The 14,039-nt window shown below is 59.4% G+C and overlaps 2 protein-coding genes across 2 annotated transcripts; both read left to right on the forward strand.

The window, feature by feature from the left end:
- Positions 1-2,174: 2,174 nt before the first annotated feature.
- NR0B2 (nuclear receptor subfamily 0 group B member 2) lies at positions 2,175-4,170 on the forward strand. The gene is made up of 2 exons (XM_051637907.1): positions 2,175-2,799; positions 3,489-4,170. The coding sequence occupies exons 1-2, from the start codon at positions 2,265-2,267 to the stop codon at positions 3,767-3,769; spliced, it is 816 nt and encodes a 271-aa protein (XP_051493867.1). The 5' UTR covers positions 2,175-2,264; the 3' UTR covers positions 3,770-4,170.
- A 2,688-nt stretch (positions 4,171-6,858) lies between these two features.
- On the forward strand, positions 6,859-13,784 carry GPATCH3 (G-patch domain containing 3). Its single transcript, XM_051637841.1, has 7 exons — positions 6,859-7,188; positions 7,963-8,384; positions 10,440-10,614; positions 11,137-11,196; positions 11,460-11,581; positions 12,219-12,346; positions 13,059-13,784. The coding sequence occupies exons 1-7, from the start codon at positions 6,864-6,866 to the stop codon at positions 13,276-13,278; spliced, it is 1,452 nt and encodes a 483-aa protein (XP_051493801.1). The 5' UTR covers positions 6,859-6,863; the 3' UTR covers positions 13,279-13,784.
- The last annotated feature ends 255 nt before the right edge of the window (positions 13,785-14,039 follow it).

Here is a 14,039-nt window from a genome sequence, read left to right on the forward strand (position 1 = left end):
GGAAGCGGCGCCGCCGGAAAGCGCGAGCTCGCTTCCCTCTCGCTCCGCCAGCCAATCCCAGCGCGGCTCCGCGCCGCTCTCTTCGCTGATTGGTCGCCGCCGCAGTCAATCGGCCGGAGGGGGGGCGGGACGCCAGGCGCGGGGCGCGGTTGCCATGGTGACGGCGGGGTTGGGCCTTTCAGGATCCCAGGATCCCAGAATCAATCATAGAATCCCAGGGGTTGGGAGGGACCTGGAAAGACCACCCAGCCCAGCCCCCCTGCCAGGGCAGGGTCACCCCGAGCACATCACACAGGAACGTGTCCAGGGGGGTTGGAATGTCTGCAGAGAAGGAGCCTCCACAGCCTCTCTGGGCAGCCTGGCCCAGGGCTCTGTCACTCTCACAGTAAAAAAATGTTTCCTGACATTCACATTGAACCTCCTCTGCTCCAGTTTGCACCCATTACCCCTTGTCCTGTCACTGGTCATCACTGAAAAAAGCTTAACTCCATCTTCCTGACACTCCCCCTTAACGTATTTGTAAACACTGATGAGGTCGCCCCTCAGTCTCCTCCAAGCTCAACACCCCCAGCTCCCTCAGCCTTTCCTCATCAGGGAGATGTTCCACTCCCAGCATCCCAGATGTTCCATCCTGAAATCCCAGCATCCCAGGACCTGAGGGGTTGGAAGGGAGCTAGAAACATCACCCAGCCCGGCCCCCCTGCCAGGCAGGTCACCCAGAGCACGGCACACAGGGACGTGTCCATCTGGGGTGGGAAAGTCTCCAGAGGAGACTCCACAGCCTCCCTGGGCAGCTTGTCCCAGGGCTCTGCCACCCTCACAGTGAAGAAGTTCTTCCTGATATTCCCATGGAACCTCCTGTGCTCCAGTTTGCACCCATTGCCCCTTGTCCTGTCACTGGACATCACTGAACAAAGCCTGGCTCTGTCCTCCTGACACTGCCCTGAACATATTTGTGAACACTGATGGGGTCACCCCTCAGTCTCCTCCAAGCTCAAGAGCCCCAGCTCCCTCAGCCCTTCCCCATCAGGGAGATGTTCCACTCCCTCCATCATCTTTGTGGCTCTGCCCTGGGCTCTTTCCAGCAGTTCCCTGCCCTTCTGGAGCTGTGGGGCCCAGAACTGGGCACAATATTCTAGAAGGCTCAGCCTGGGGTGAGTTTTGGGTCAGAATAGAGACACTGAGGGGCTGGGGTGTGTCCTGAGAAGGGTGATGGAGCTGGGGAAGGGGCTGGAGCATCAGTCTGAGCAGGAGCGGCTGAGGGAGCTGGGGGTGTCCAGCCTGGAGACCAGGAGGTGAGGGGAGACCTGCTGGCTCTGCAGCTGCCTGAGGGGAGGTTGGAGCCAGGGGGGTCGGGCTCTGCTCCCCAGGAACAAGGGATAGAACACGAGGAAACAGCCTCAAGTTGCACCAGGGGAGGTTTAGGTTGGACATTGGGAAAAATTTCTTCACTGAAGGAGTGGTGAAGCACTGGGCCAGGCTGCCCAGGGGGGAGTCCCCATCCCTGGAGGGGTTCCCAAGCCCTGGAGATGGTGCTGAGGGACACGGGGCAGGGGTGGCCTGGGCAGGGCTGGGGGAAGGGTTGGACTGGATGATCCCCAAGCTCTTTTCCAACCAACCCAATCCACGCTTCTAAGCTGAAAACCTGAGAATTCACCCTTCCCCTGCCCCACGTTTCCTCGCAGGGCTCGAAACCACCAGTCCCTCCCTGGGATTGACCCCCAAGAGCCTGTTGACTCGCTGGGCTTCCCTCCCTCGACCACAACACCACCCGTCTCCCCCCAGCAAGGTCAGGCAAACAAGCCTCTGATAAAACCATTTCCAGGTTGCTCTTCCCAAGGCCGTGGGGATGTGGAGCCCAGACGTGTGTGTGAACCTCCTGCACCTGGGGCCTTGGTGCCATGGTACAGGCTGGGTTAATGACTCTGTTTATCCTGGCGGGGTAATTGTGATAAGGCCCAACCCCTCCATTGAGAAAACCAAGTTGGGGGGGAGGGACTGGGAGGGCAGGGGGAAAAAAAAAAAACCCAGCACCCGAAAAGCTGGACCCGGGGACGCCCGGGAGGTGTGTTTTTCTTTAATCACCAAACGGTCAAGGCTGTGGAGGGGTGTTTCTCTGGTGACCCAGCCTTATAAGAGCAGGTTGGAGCAGCTCTGGGTTGGGAGCACCAAGGGTTTTTCCAGCTCTCTCCCAGCTGAAGTGAGGGAGAGCTGAGCTGGTGGGGCTTTCTCCTCCGTTTTCCCGGGGACCCAGCAGCTCAGCCATGAGCGGCAGGGGGGGGGAGGTGGAGTGTGAGCGGTGCAGGTGCCGCGGGGAGGACAAATCTCCTGCCATCCTCTACAGCCTGCTCAGCCAGAAGCTGCAGCAGAGCCCCAGCCCGGCCCAGCAGCGCTGCCTGTGCCACCAGCCCCGCACCGTCCGTCTCCGCAACCCCCGCCTCACCTGCCAAGCAGCCTCCAACGTCCTGGTCAAGACCCTCAGCTTCATGAAAAACCTCCCTTCTTACCACCTGCTGCCGAGAGAGGATCAGTTCCTGCTGCTGGAGAGTTGCTGGGTGCCGCTTTTCCTCCTGGGGTTGGTCCAGGAGGTGGTGACCTTCGAGGTGATGGAGGTCCCGGCTCCCAGCATGCTGAAGAAGATCCTGCTGGATGGTCAAAGCCAAGGGCAGGAGCCTGAGAGGACACAGCCCACCCTGGCTGCTGTGCAGAGGCTGCAGTGCTGCCTCAACACCTTCTGGAGCCTGGACCTGAGCCCGAAGGAATATGCCTACCTGAAGGGAGCCATCCTCTTCAATCCCGGTGAGTGCCTGGCTCTGGGAGAGCTCACCCCACACCCGTGGGCATCCGCCCCACACGGGAGACCTCACCCCGTTCGTCACCATCCTGCCCCACTCACGACCACCCCACTCCGGCAGTGGGGGGCTCAGCTGACCCATGACCATCCCAACCCTCCCCACAGAGGAGAGCTCACCCCACTCATGACCATCCCAACCCTCCCCACAGAGGAGAGCTCACCCCACTCATGCCCATCCCACCCCACAGAGGAGAGCTCACCCCACTCATGACCATCCCACCCCACAGAGGAGAGCTCACCCCACTCGTGACCATCCCACCCCACACCCCACCCATGCAGAGCCCACCCAGGCCTAGGTGTGGAGCAGAGCTGGTTCCCTTCTCCTCAGCACCAGCCCTCACCAAGCCCGTGGGGCCAGGGGGTGACAAGTGCCAAAGCAGGGACCCTCGCCAGCCCCGCAGCCAGCAAAGGACCCGGGGATCGAATTAGCACTGGGGGGGTTTCCCTGTTCATTACTTTTCCCCCCGTCAAATGGCAACCCTGGAGTAGCCACCTCTCGGGGGCTCTGCCTGCAACTCAGCGTGGCCTCAATGATCCCTTCTGGGAAACAGGGAATGGTGGGAATGGGAGGATCCTGGGGGGGCTGGTTTCCAGCCTCCTTCCTCACTGGATTTTTCCTCCTCTCCCCGAGCAGACGTTCCCGGGCTGAGAGCTTCCCTCTACATCCAGAGCCTGCAGCAGGAAGCCCAGCGAGCTCTCCGGGAGGTCCTACAGCCCCTTCACCCCGAGGACCAGGGTCGTTTTGCCCGAATTTTACTGATCTCTTCCACCCTGAAATCCATCCCTCCCCCCCTGATCACGGATCTCTTCTTCCGCCCCGTCATCGGGAACGCCGACATCCTGGAGCTGATGGCAGAGATGCTGTGTGAGATGAGTGGTGGGCAGCTGGCTCCAGCAGCACCCCTGGCATGCTGAGCCCCTGCTCCCACACCCGTGGGTGATCCCCACACAGCAGGGGGGATCCAGGAGTAGGGATTTCGCCAGGGAAGAGCTCTGGACTCTGCAGGGAACTGGTAGGACTGAGGCTAGAAGACACATGGATGGATGGAGAGATGGCTCCGGTTCCAGATGCTTTCCAGCAGCTCCTGCTCCTTCCATTGTACAGGGATAGGATGAAGGGAGATGGTTTCCAACTGGGAGAGGGGAGATTTAGATAGGATGTTAGGGAGGAATTCTTGGGTGTGAGGGTGGTGAGAGCCTGGCCCAGGTTGCCCAGGGAAGCTGTGGCTGCCCCATCCCTGGCAGTGTTGAAGGGCAGGTTGGATGGGGCTTGGAGCAGCCTGGGCTGGTGGGAGGTGTCCCTGCCCATGCAGGGGGTTGGACTGGATGATCTTTAAGGTCCTTTCCCAGCCAAACCAGTCTGGGATTCCATGATTCCCTGTTGGCAGCAGGAGCAGCTCAGCCACCTACAAACAGCCCCCAGAGCAGGTCAGGTCAGAGCCTGCTCCTGCTTTTCCCTCAGTGATCCCATTGAAATCTCCCTGCATTTTGCTGTTAACTCCAGGGCACGAGGCTTGTCCTCAACACCAGCTGGATCCCAGAGTGTTCAGGCACACCAAGTGGCAGCAGGATCACTTCCCAAGCACAGACACGATGGAATTAGGTCTGGCTGAGCTCTTGCTCTGCCTCTTGTCCCTGAAATCTCAGAAACATCCATGTAGGATCTTTCCTCAGGGGAAAAAGCCAGAGGATTGAATCTTCCAGGGGGTGCAGATTTACCCCTCCTGCCTTTCCTTAGATTCTTTTCCCTGTAACTCCATGAAATCCAAAAGAACTGCTCCCAGAGCTCACTCAAGAGCCCCTAAACCCCTCACACATCACCAGGTTGGGGCCTCACCTTGTTTGTGCAACAAGAAGTGACCCCCCCCACCCCTTGTCCTTCCAAATGTCCCTCCCTGGAGTCAGAGCTGGATTCCTGCCTGGAAATCTCCCTCTTTCCTCCTCCTGCTTCTGCAAGGAGTGAAATGGCAGTATTTTGTAGGTTGAACATTCTTGCAGTTTGTATATAAAGAGGCAGTAAATTATTTTTTTTTAATAAAATGTGTTTGCTGTTTTGGAAGGTGGTGGGTGAGGTTTTGCCAGGTGGTGGGAAAACTTTGGAGGGGTTAGAAAAACGGGCAGAGGGGCCCCGTGTGGAAAGGGTGCTCAAATAAAAAGGGGTTTTCCATGAAAATCTACGTGGGTCAGTGCCAGGGGGAGTTGTTGTGGCAGCCCTGTGGAACAACCAACCCCCCCCCCCCCTCCCAGTGCACCCAGCAGGGAGAAGTCCACGTGCTCCACCTTTTTCCAGGTGTTTGATCCTTGCCCAAGGGCCCGGGGGTGATGCTGAGGTGGGTGCTCAGGCTCCTCTGGACCCTCAGGGGCAGGAAAGACCCTTTCACCTTAGAATCATAACATCAGGGAATCGTTTGGGTTGGAAAAGCCCTTTAGGACCATCAAGTCCAACCCTTCCCCCAGCCCTGCCCAGTCCCCACTGCCCCATGTCCCTCAGCACCATCTCCAAGCTGGGAAACCCCTCCAGGGATGGGGACTCCCCCTCCCCTGGGCTGTTCCCAGGCCCTGACAACCCTTTCCAGGAAGAAATTGCTCCCAAGATCCCACCTCAACCTCCCTGAGGCCATCTCCTCCCGTTCCCTGGGAGCAGTTCTCTGTGCCCGCCCCAGCCGAGGCGGGGGGTGAAGCCACCCCTGTCCCCCGTGGGATCCGTGTGTCCCCCCTCCCTCCCCACCAGGGGATCCTCCCAGGTGATCTCAGCTCTTTTTGCCAGGAGGAGGGAGCAGCCTGAGTCACCGGGTGATTCCCGGGCACTGGCCCAGGCTGAGTCACAGGGGACACCCCCCGCAGCCCCCACCGGGGACCCTTGGGCTCAGGGGGGACACCCCGGTGTGACCCCCCACCCGTCAGGCAGGGTTGACACCCCCAGCACCTCTGACCCCCCCTGGGCCCTGGTTTTCCCCCCCCCGATACCCCCAAGATCTGTGATGTCCCCCTGGGGTCCAGCCACCCTGGGGGACTGTGACACCCCATGGCCTGGGGAGCCCCAAAGCCTGTGACCCCCCTCCGGGGTCCGGCCACCCCCAAAGCCTGTGACCCCCCTCAGGGGCCATGACTCCCACCAGGGCCTCGTTGTCCCCAGTGCTTGTGACCCCCCCTGTGGCCTGGGGACCCCCAAGGGCCTGTGGTGCCACCTTGGGGTCCAGACAGCCCTGGAGACTGTGACCTCCCCCCCGTGGCCTGAGAAACCCCCCGGCCCGTGTTCCCCCGTGTCCCTGTCCCCCCATGTCCCTGCCCCCCAGGCCCATGTCCCCCCGTGTCCCTGCCCCCCCATGACCCCCCCCTGTGTCCCCCCGTGTTTCTGCCTCCCCCGTGTCCCTCCATGTCCCTTCCTTCCCCCCCGTGTCCCTTCCTCCCCGTGTCCCTGTCCCCCCAGGCCCGTGCCCCCCCAGTGTCGGCCCCCCCGTGCCCCCCCCGTGTCCCTTCCCCCCCGTGTTCCTGCCCCCCCATGACCCCCCCCCGTGTCCCCCCGTGTCCCCGCCCCCCCCCCGTGCCCCCTTGTGCCCCCCCTGTCCCTGCCCCCCCCGTGTCCCCCCGTGCCCCCCCATGTCCCCCCGTCCCTGTCCCTGGCCCCCCGTGTCCCCCTGTCCCCCCGTGCCCCCCCCGTGTCCCTTCCCCCCCATGTCCCCCCCGTCCCTGTCCCCGCCCCCCCCGTGTCCCCCCGTGCCCCCCCGTGTCTCTGCCCCCCCGAGTCCCTTCCCCCCGTGGCCCCCATGTCCCCCCCGTCCCTGTCCCCGCCCCCCCGTGCCCCCCCGTGTCTCTGCCCCCCCCGTGCCCCCCCGAGTCCCTTCCCCCCCATGTCTCCCCGCCCCCCCGTGTCCCCCTGTGCCCCCCCGTGCCCCCCCCGCCCGCCCTGCCTCCCCCGCTCGCCCTGCCTCCCCCGCTCCGCCGGGGGGCGCTGCCGCGCCGCGCGCCCCCTGCCGTCATCCCGCCGCGCCGCCCAGCCGGGGCTAAGATGGCGGCGCCCGGGGCGGGCGGCCCCGCTCGCTACTGCCTGGTGAGCGGCATCCCGGCCGCGCTGCGCTCCGCCCAGCTCCGCGCCTACTTCAGCCAGTTCCTAGAGACCGGCGGCTTCCTCTGCTTCCACTACCGCCACCGCCCCGAGCGCCCGCCGGCCGAGGCCGCGGCGCCGCGCACCTGCTGCTGCCTGGTGGCCGTGCGGCCCGGCCGCGCCCGCCGCCTCCTCCGCGCCTACTCGGGGAAGCGGTGGGTCGGGCCCGGCGGGGCCTGGCTGCCCGGCCGCTGCTTCATCCGCAGGGTCCGCCTCGGCCCCGGGACAGGTAGGAGCGGGCGCCGGGGGAAGCGGGACGGGCCTCTCCTCACGGGCTGGGAAGGGTTGGGAGGAGCCGTTCGGCACCGGAGCGCGGCGCTGAGAAGCCGGTCTGAGGGCACCGGGTGGTTGTCGTTCCTTAGAGAGTTTTCCTTAATGCCTCAAATCCGTTGTGAGGGAAGAAGAGGCAGTTTTGGGGGTGCTCCTCCTGCCCGGGGGGCCCCAGACTCGCCCCTCTGCCATGGAGCGTGTTCCACTGAGCAGAGGGGACGCCTCAAATCCTGGGGTCAGTTTTGGGTCAGAAAAGAGACATTGAGGGGCTGGGGTGTGTCCTGAGAAGGATGATGGAGCTGGGGAAGGGGCTGGAGCACCAGTCTGAGCAGGAGCAGCTGAGGGAGCTGGGGGTGTCCAGCCTGGAGACCAGGAGGTGAGGGGAGACCTGCTGGCTCTGCAGCTGCCTGAGGGGAGGTTGGAGCCAGGGGGGTCGGGCTCTGCTCCCCAGGAACAAGGGCTAGAACAGGAGGAAACAGCCTCAAGTTGCGCCAGGGGAGGTTTAGGTTGGACATTGGGAAGAATTTCTTCCTGGAAAGGGTCGTCAGGCCCTGGAACAGCCCAGGGCAGGTGGAGTCCCCATCCCTGGAGGGGTTCCCAAGCCCTGGAGATGGTGCTGAGGGACACGGGGCAGGGGTGGCCTGGGCAGGGCTGAGGGAAGGGTTGGACTGGATGATCCTCAAGCTCTTTTCCAACCAGCCCAATCCATTATTTTCAACCTTTCCATCTCCAGGCACAGAGACCTTTCCCTACAGTGGGACACACGGGGTGGCTGCAGGAGAACCCGTGGCAGGAGCAGACTTCAGGCATCTGCCCGAGTTCAACCCCCCTTCCTTCATGCCATATGGGAATGTTGGCACCCCCCTGAAGGTTTTCCTGGAGCTGATCAGGGCCTGCAGGCTGCCCCCCTGGGTCATCAAGAAATTGCAGCTGGATTTTCCAAAGACTGGCTCATCCCGCAGGTACGGGAACGTGCCTTTTGAATACCAGGACACTGAGACAGTGAGAGAAGAAGAAAGAGTTTACACAGCTGCAGGGGATGAGATCACAGAGGGAGAGGAACCTGTGGCAGGATCAGCAGTGACTCACCCAGCCAGTGCTGATGAAGATGAGGAGGAGCAGGAGAAGGAGGAAGAGGAGTCACACTCGGAGGACGTAAGTGGATTTTTCTGCACCATCTGAGGTTGAACCTTGGAAAGCTGGGGAGGGACTTGGGACAAGGGCAGGGAGGGAGAGGACAAGGGGGGATGGATTAAAACTGACAGAGGGAGATGGAGGTTGGAGATGAGGAGGGAATTCTTTGCTGTGAGGGTGGTGAGAGCCTGGCCCAGGTTGCCCAGGGAAGCTGTGGCTGCCCCATCCCTGGCAGTGTTGAAGGGCAGGTTGGATGGGGCTTGGAGCAGCCTGGGCTGGTGGGAGGTGTCCCTGCCCATGCAGGGGGTTGGGACTGGATGATCTTTAAGGTCCCTTCCAACCCAAACCATCCCATGATTACAGCCACCAAGCTGGGAGGACTGATGCAGCTCTCTCAAAGCTCATTTTTAATCTTTGAATCAAATTGTATGAACCACTTGCCTAAAATTGGTGTTAAAACACAGGTTTTCATGTCTTGGTGCACAAAGAGTGGGGGCATCAGCACCCCTAAAACTGGGCTCTAGATCAAGGTGGTTGTTGGGGTTGAGCCCAGAGGGCTGGGTCCCAAGGAGCAGGACCAATCCATGGCAGAGTGTCCCAGGAGCACCTTGTACTGGGAATGAGCCGTGGAGGAGCTGTACAAATGGTTGCCCTGGAATGCTCCTGTGATTGAAGTTGGTTATTCCAAGACAAGTGGCTTTTGTGACAAAGACTTCTGGAAAACTGGGCTGGACTGGCTCTCTGGGGACTCTCTCTGTCCCCCAGCTCCAGGCACTTGTCTGGCCTCTTCCCTGTCATTACAGCAGCTCTTGCCTCAGGCAAATCATTCATTCCCTTTCTTTTCCAAACGAGAATTAACTCAGCTGCCAAATCTCTGCTGCAATTTCATCCCATTAGGTTCTCCTGGCAACACCAGACACAGGGAACACTTTGTTCCCTCCTTTCCCAACTTTTTAATCAGTCTTTTCTTCTCCAGACTAAACAGGCTCCTCCAGCCCTTTCTCCCAGGGTGTTTCCTGCTTCTCCAGTCATTTTTTTTTTTGGCTCTTCCATGGTTAATATTTCCCTCAGAGAATCACTTTCCTCAGCCCCAGCAGCAGTGGAGCTGTCAGGCTGATCCCTGCCTGTGCCAGAGCTGCTGGAACTGACACCATCTGGTTAGGGATCAGCTGGAGTGGAATTCATTTGTTCCTAGTGCTGACTTGAGGTCCAACACCTGCTCCTTAAATGGGCATCCCTGCCTCTCTGAATCCCTGCTGGAAGTTGCTGTCAAGTGGGTGTGATGTGGTGTCTTTTTTTCACCACTGCTGAGTCTGGTAGATGGAATGAGTCAGGAGAATGAGGTCATCAGCTCTGGTCGTGCCAGTGCCTGAAAGCAGCAGGTTGGGACAGCTCTGCTGTGGAATTGTGGACTCATGGAATGGTTTGGGTTGGAAGGGACCTTAAAGATCATCTAGATCCAACCCCCTGCATGGGCAGGGACACCTCCCACCAGCCCAGGTTGCTCCAAGCCCCATCCAACCTGCCCTTCAACACTGCCAGGGATGGGGCAGCCACAGCTTCCCTGGGCAACCTGGGCCAGGGTCTCCCCACCCTCACACCCAAGAATTTCCTCCTCATGTCCAACCTCCATCTCCCCTCTGCCAGTTTTAATCCATCCCCCTTTTCCTCTCACTCCCTGCCCTTGTCCAAAGCCACAGGGTCATATAATTCCTTGGTTGGAAAAGCCCTTTAAGACCATCTGTTCCAACCCTTCCCCCAGCCCTGCCAAGGCCACCCCTGCCTCATGTCTCTCAGCACCACATCTACAGGGCTCTGAAACCCCTCCAGGTATGGGGACTCCACCTGCCCTGGGCTGTTCCAGGCCCTGACAACCCTTTCCATCAAGAAATTGTTCCCAAGATCCCACCTCAACCTCCCCTGGGCAACTTGATGCAGTTTCCTCTTGTCCTAAAGTCTCTCCCCAGGAGCTTGTTGACGGAGCTGTTTGGTCAGGAGGGTGTTGAGATGGGCTGGGAAGGTGAGGGCAGTGGGGAGGGGGCTGTTGTTGCCCACCTTTCCCCACCTCTTTTGCAGGACAATGACACCTGTGAGGAGTGGGAGCGCCACGAGGCTCTGCACGAGGATGTGACCAAGCAGGAGAGGGTGGAGGAACGTCTGTTTGAGGAGGAGATTGAGCTCAAGTGGGAGAAGGGAGGATCTGGCCTTGTCTTCTACACAGATGCCCAGTACTGGCAGGAGGAGAATGGAGGTAATTATAGACTGGTTTGGGTTGAAGGACCTTTAAAGATCATCCAGTCCCACCCCCCTGCATGGGCCAGGGTCTCACCACCCTCACACCCAAGAATTCCCTCCTCATGTCCAACCTCAATCTCCCCTCTGCCAGTTTTAATCCATCCCCCTTGTCCTCTCCCTCCCTGCCCTTGTCCCAGGTCCCTCCCCAGCTTTCCTGGAGCCCCTGCGGGTGGGATTTGTGTCACTGAGCCACAACTTATCCCCCCTGGGGGGCCCAGCCCTGCAGGTCAATCAACTGGAACCCCACCCAATTCCACTCAGCAGGAATACACTTTTTAAACCTTCCACCACAAAACTGCAGGGATTCATCCTACCTGGTCTTACTGGCAGGCTGTTGTGGAAGTCAAGGGGTTTGAGGAGTCTCCCAATACCTTTTCCTTCCCACTTTGTCAGAGGAACAAGGGAACTGGGGCACCACAAACAGCTCTTCTGGGTCAGATTTCAGAACCATCACCAAACTCTTCCCTTCTCTTGGCAGACTTCGATGAGCAGACAGCAGATGACTGGGATGTGGACATGAGCATCTACTATGACAAAGGTATCTGAGCTGAACCCCTTCAGAAAACCAGGGAGGTTGAGAAGTTCTGAGCCTGCAGAATTCCTGCAGTGGGGAACTCTTTGGCTCCCTCATCTTTGAAAGCTTCAGCAAACTTGAAACAACGTTTTTCTTGTCTGGCAGAGAGAGGTGCCAAAAGGAACAGGTTCTGCCTCCTCGTTGCTTGGTGCTCTGGGGGAAATGACTTTCCTGAGCTGTGCTGCTCTGACTCTTGGGGTGGTTTTGGTGTTTTTTTTTTTCCCTAGATGGAGGTGATAAGGATGCTCGGGATTCAGTCCAGATGTGGCTGGAACGGAGGCTCCGGGACGGGCTGGAGGACGGATCCGCTCCGGGGCCGCAGGTCGGAGGCTTTGAGAGACACACCAAGGTGAGAGCTGGGAGGGATCAGGGAATCATGGGGTGGCTTATGTTGGAAGGGACCTTAAGGATCATCCAGTCCCAACCCCCTGCATGGGCAGGGACACCTCCCACCAGCCCAGGCTGCTCCAAGCCCCATCCAACCTGCCCTTCAACACTGCCAGGGATGGGGCAGCCACAGCTTCCCTGGGCAACCTGGGCCAGGCTCTCACCACCCTCACACCCAAGAATTTCCTCCTCATGTCCAACCTCCATCTCCCCTCTGCCAGTTTTAATCCATCCCCCTTGTCCTCTCCCTCCCTGGCCTTGTCCCAAGTCCCTCCCCAGCTTTCCTGGAGCCCCTTCAGGCACTGGAAGGTGCTCTAAGGTCTCCCTGGAGCCTTCTCCAGGCTGAACACCCCAACTCTCCCAGCCTGTCTCCAGAGCAGAGCTGCTCCAGCCCTCCCATCATCTCCGTAGCCTCTGGATCCTTTCCAACAGCTCCATGTCTTTCCTCTCCTGGGGGCTCCAGAGCTGTACACATCTGGGTGAAGGGGAAGGCTGTGGTGATACTCAGAGGGTGTGGGTTGGGGGGAGGAAGGCTCTGGGAAGATGAGGATGGTCTTTTTCCAGCTCTGTGATGGTTTTTCCCCCCCCCACTCTCCCAGGGTTTTGGCAGGAAGGTGCTGGAGCAGCAGGGCTGGATGGAGGGGCTGGGACTGGGGAGCAGCAACTCTGGAATGACTGAAGCTCTGGACAATGAGGGACAGAACCCCAGATGCAAGAGGGGCCTGGGGTGAGTAACCATCCCTGCCCTGCCAGCCCTGGTTGAAAGCTCCTGCCTGGGCTCTCTGGGGTGGTGGAGTGGCCACAAAAGGAGCAGAGTGGGAAGCAGTCAAGGTGTCCCAGGGATCTGCCTTTCTCTGTGCAGTGGGTGACATGGCTACAGCAGTCCAGAGCTGGACACACTGCTCTTCCCAACCCTCCAGCTCTCCTTAAGGAAGGTTGTGGTGGTAGAGTTGGACACTTGCAGGTTCACCCAGCACACAAACAAGGAGAGCTGGAGCATTGAGGGTCTCCTCTGCTATGGAATTCTGCTGGGGAAAGCCCAAGGAGCTGTGCACCTCACCCCAACTTTCTCTGTGGGATTTCAGAAGGCTTTTTGTAGTGCTGTGGTTCAGTCTGAGGACTGGGAATCATGGAGTGGTTTGGATTGGAAGGGACCTTAAAGATCATCCAGTCCCACCCCCTGCATGGGCAGGGACACCTCCCACCAGCCCAGGCTGCTCCAAGCCCCATCCAACCTGCCCTTCAACACTGCCAGGGATGGGGCAGCCACAGCTTCCCTGGGCAACCTGGGCCAGGCTCTCACCTTCTTTTCTAGAGCCATTTCTCAGCCAGGAATGGGACAAGAATCCTGATGGCATGTGAAGGAAACGAGCTGGGAAGCACCTGGAAACCTGACGCCTTCACCGGAGTCAAACCAAACGTTCCCTCCTTCCCTCCAGGTACCACGGGGAGAAACTCCCAACTTTCAGCAAGGTGAAGAAGCCCCGTCGGGATGGTCCCATCCTCATCTCCACCATCTATGATGACCCTGACCCCAAGGACAGTGGGGACCAGCTGCTCAGACGCCAGCCACCCACGGCCATCAAGCACAGGCAGGATGTGGCCTTTGTCCGGGCCTCCCGGGGAGCTCTGCAGAGCTCCAGTGCCCAGTCACACTGAAACTTGTCCCCAAGGGGGTTCTGCTCCTGGAAAACACAGGCTGGCTCCTGGTTTCAGGTTTGGAGCAAGGTGCAGATATTTATTTTTGGAAGGAAAAGAGATTTGTAACAAAAAGCCTCTGTGGGGTGTGTTTTTATCCGTGATCGAGAGATTGAAATGGGGGGAAATAGGTCCTGGTGAGGCCACGTCTGGAAAACAGTCCAGTTTTGGGCTCACTGGTTCATGAAGGACAAGGAACTACTGGAGAGAGTCCAGAGGTGCTGAGGGAACTGGAGCATCTGTGAGGAGAGGCTGGGAGAACAGGGGCTGTTCAGCCTGGAGAGGAGAAGACTTAGGGGGGATCTCAATCCTAGAATGGCAGGTTGGAAGGGACCTCAAGGATCATGTCCAGCCTCTCTAGGTACTACTCTAGTTGATCTGAGGTGGCCCAGCACCCTGTCCAGCTGAGACTTAAAACTGTCTGATGTGGGGGAATCCACCCCTGCCCTTGGGAGATGATTCCACTGTTTGACTGTCCTCATGGTGAAAAATGTACCTCTTGTGTCCAATTGGAATCTCCTCAGGAGCAACTTGTGCCCATCACCCCTTCTCCTTTCTGTCAGTGCTGATCAATATCTACAGGGGGTGTCAGGAGGATGGGACCAGTCTCTTCTCAGGGGTGCCCAGTGACAGGACAAGGGGCAGTGAGACAAACTGGAGCACAGGAGGGTCAAGCTGAACACAAGGAATTTATTTTGAGGGTACCAGAGCCCTGGGACAGG

Source organism: Apus apus, chromosome 21, assembly GCF_020740795.1.
Source record: "Apus apus isolate bApuApu2 chromosome 21, bApuApu2.pri.cur, whole genome shotgun sequence".
Classification (NCBI taxonomy): Eukaryota; Metazoa; Chordata; class Aves; order Apodiformes; family Apodidae; genus Apus; species Apus apus.

Excerpts from the sequence above, each read along its gene's own strand:
- NR0B2 (XM_051637907.1), top strand. The coding sequence starts at position 2,265 with ATGAGCGGCAGGGGGGGGGAGGTGGAGTGTGAGCGGTGCAGGTGCCGC. Across the intron at positions 2,800-3,488 it reads AGCCATCCTCTTCAATCCCG|ACGTTCCCGGGCTGAGAGCT; the intron begins GTGAGTGCCTGG and ends CTCCCCGAGCAG.
- GPATCH3 (XM_051637841.1), top strand. The coding sequence starts at position 6,864 with ATGGCGGCGCCCGGGGCGGGCGGCCCCGCTCGCTACTGCCTGGTGAGC. Across the intron at positions 7,189-7,962 it reads CCGCCTCGGCCCCGGGACAG|GCACAGAGACCTTTCCCTAC; the intron begins GTAGGAGCGGGC and ends TTCCATCTCCAG. Across the intron at positions 12,347-13,058 it reads AGATGCAAGAGGGGCCTGGG|GTACCACGGGGAGAAACTCC; the intron begins GTGAGTAACCAT and ends CCTTCCCTCCAG.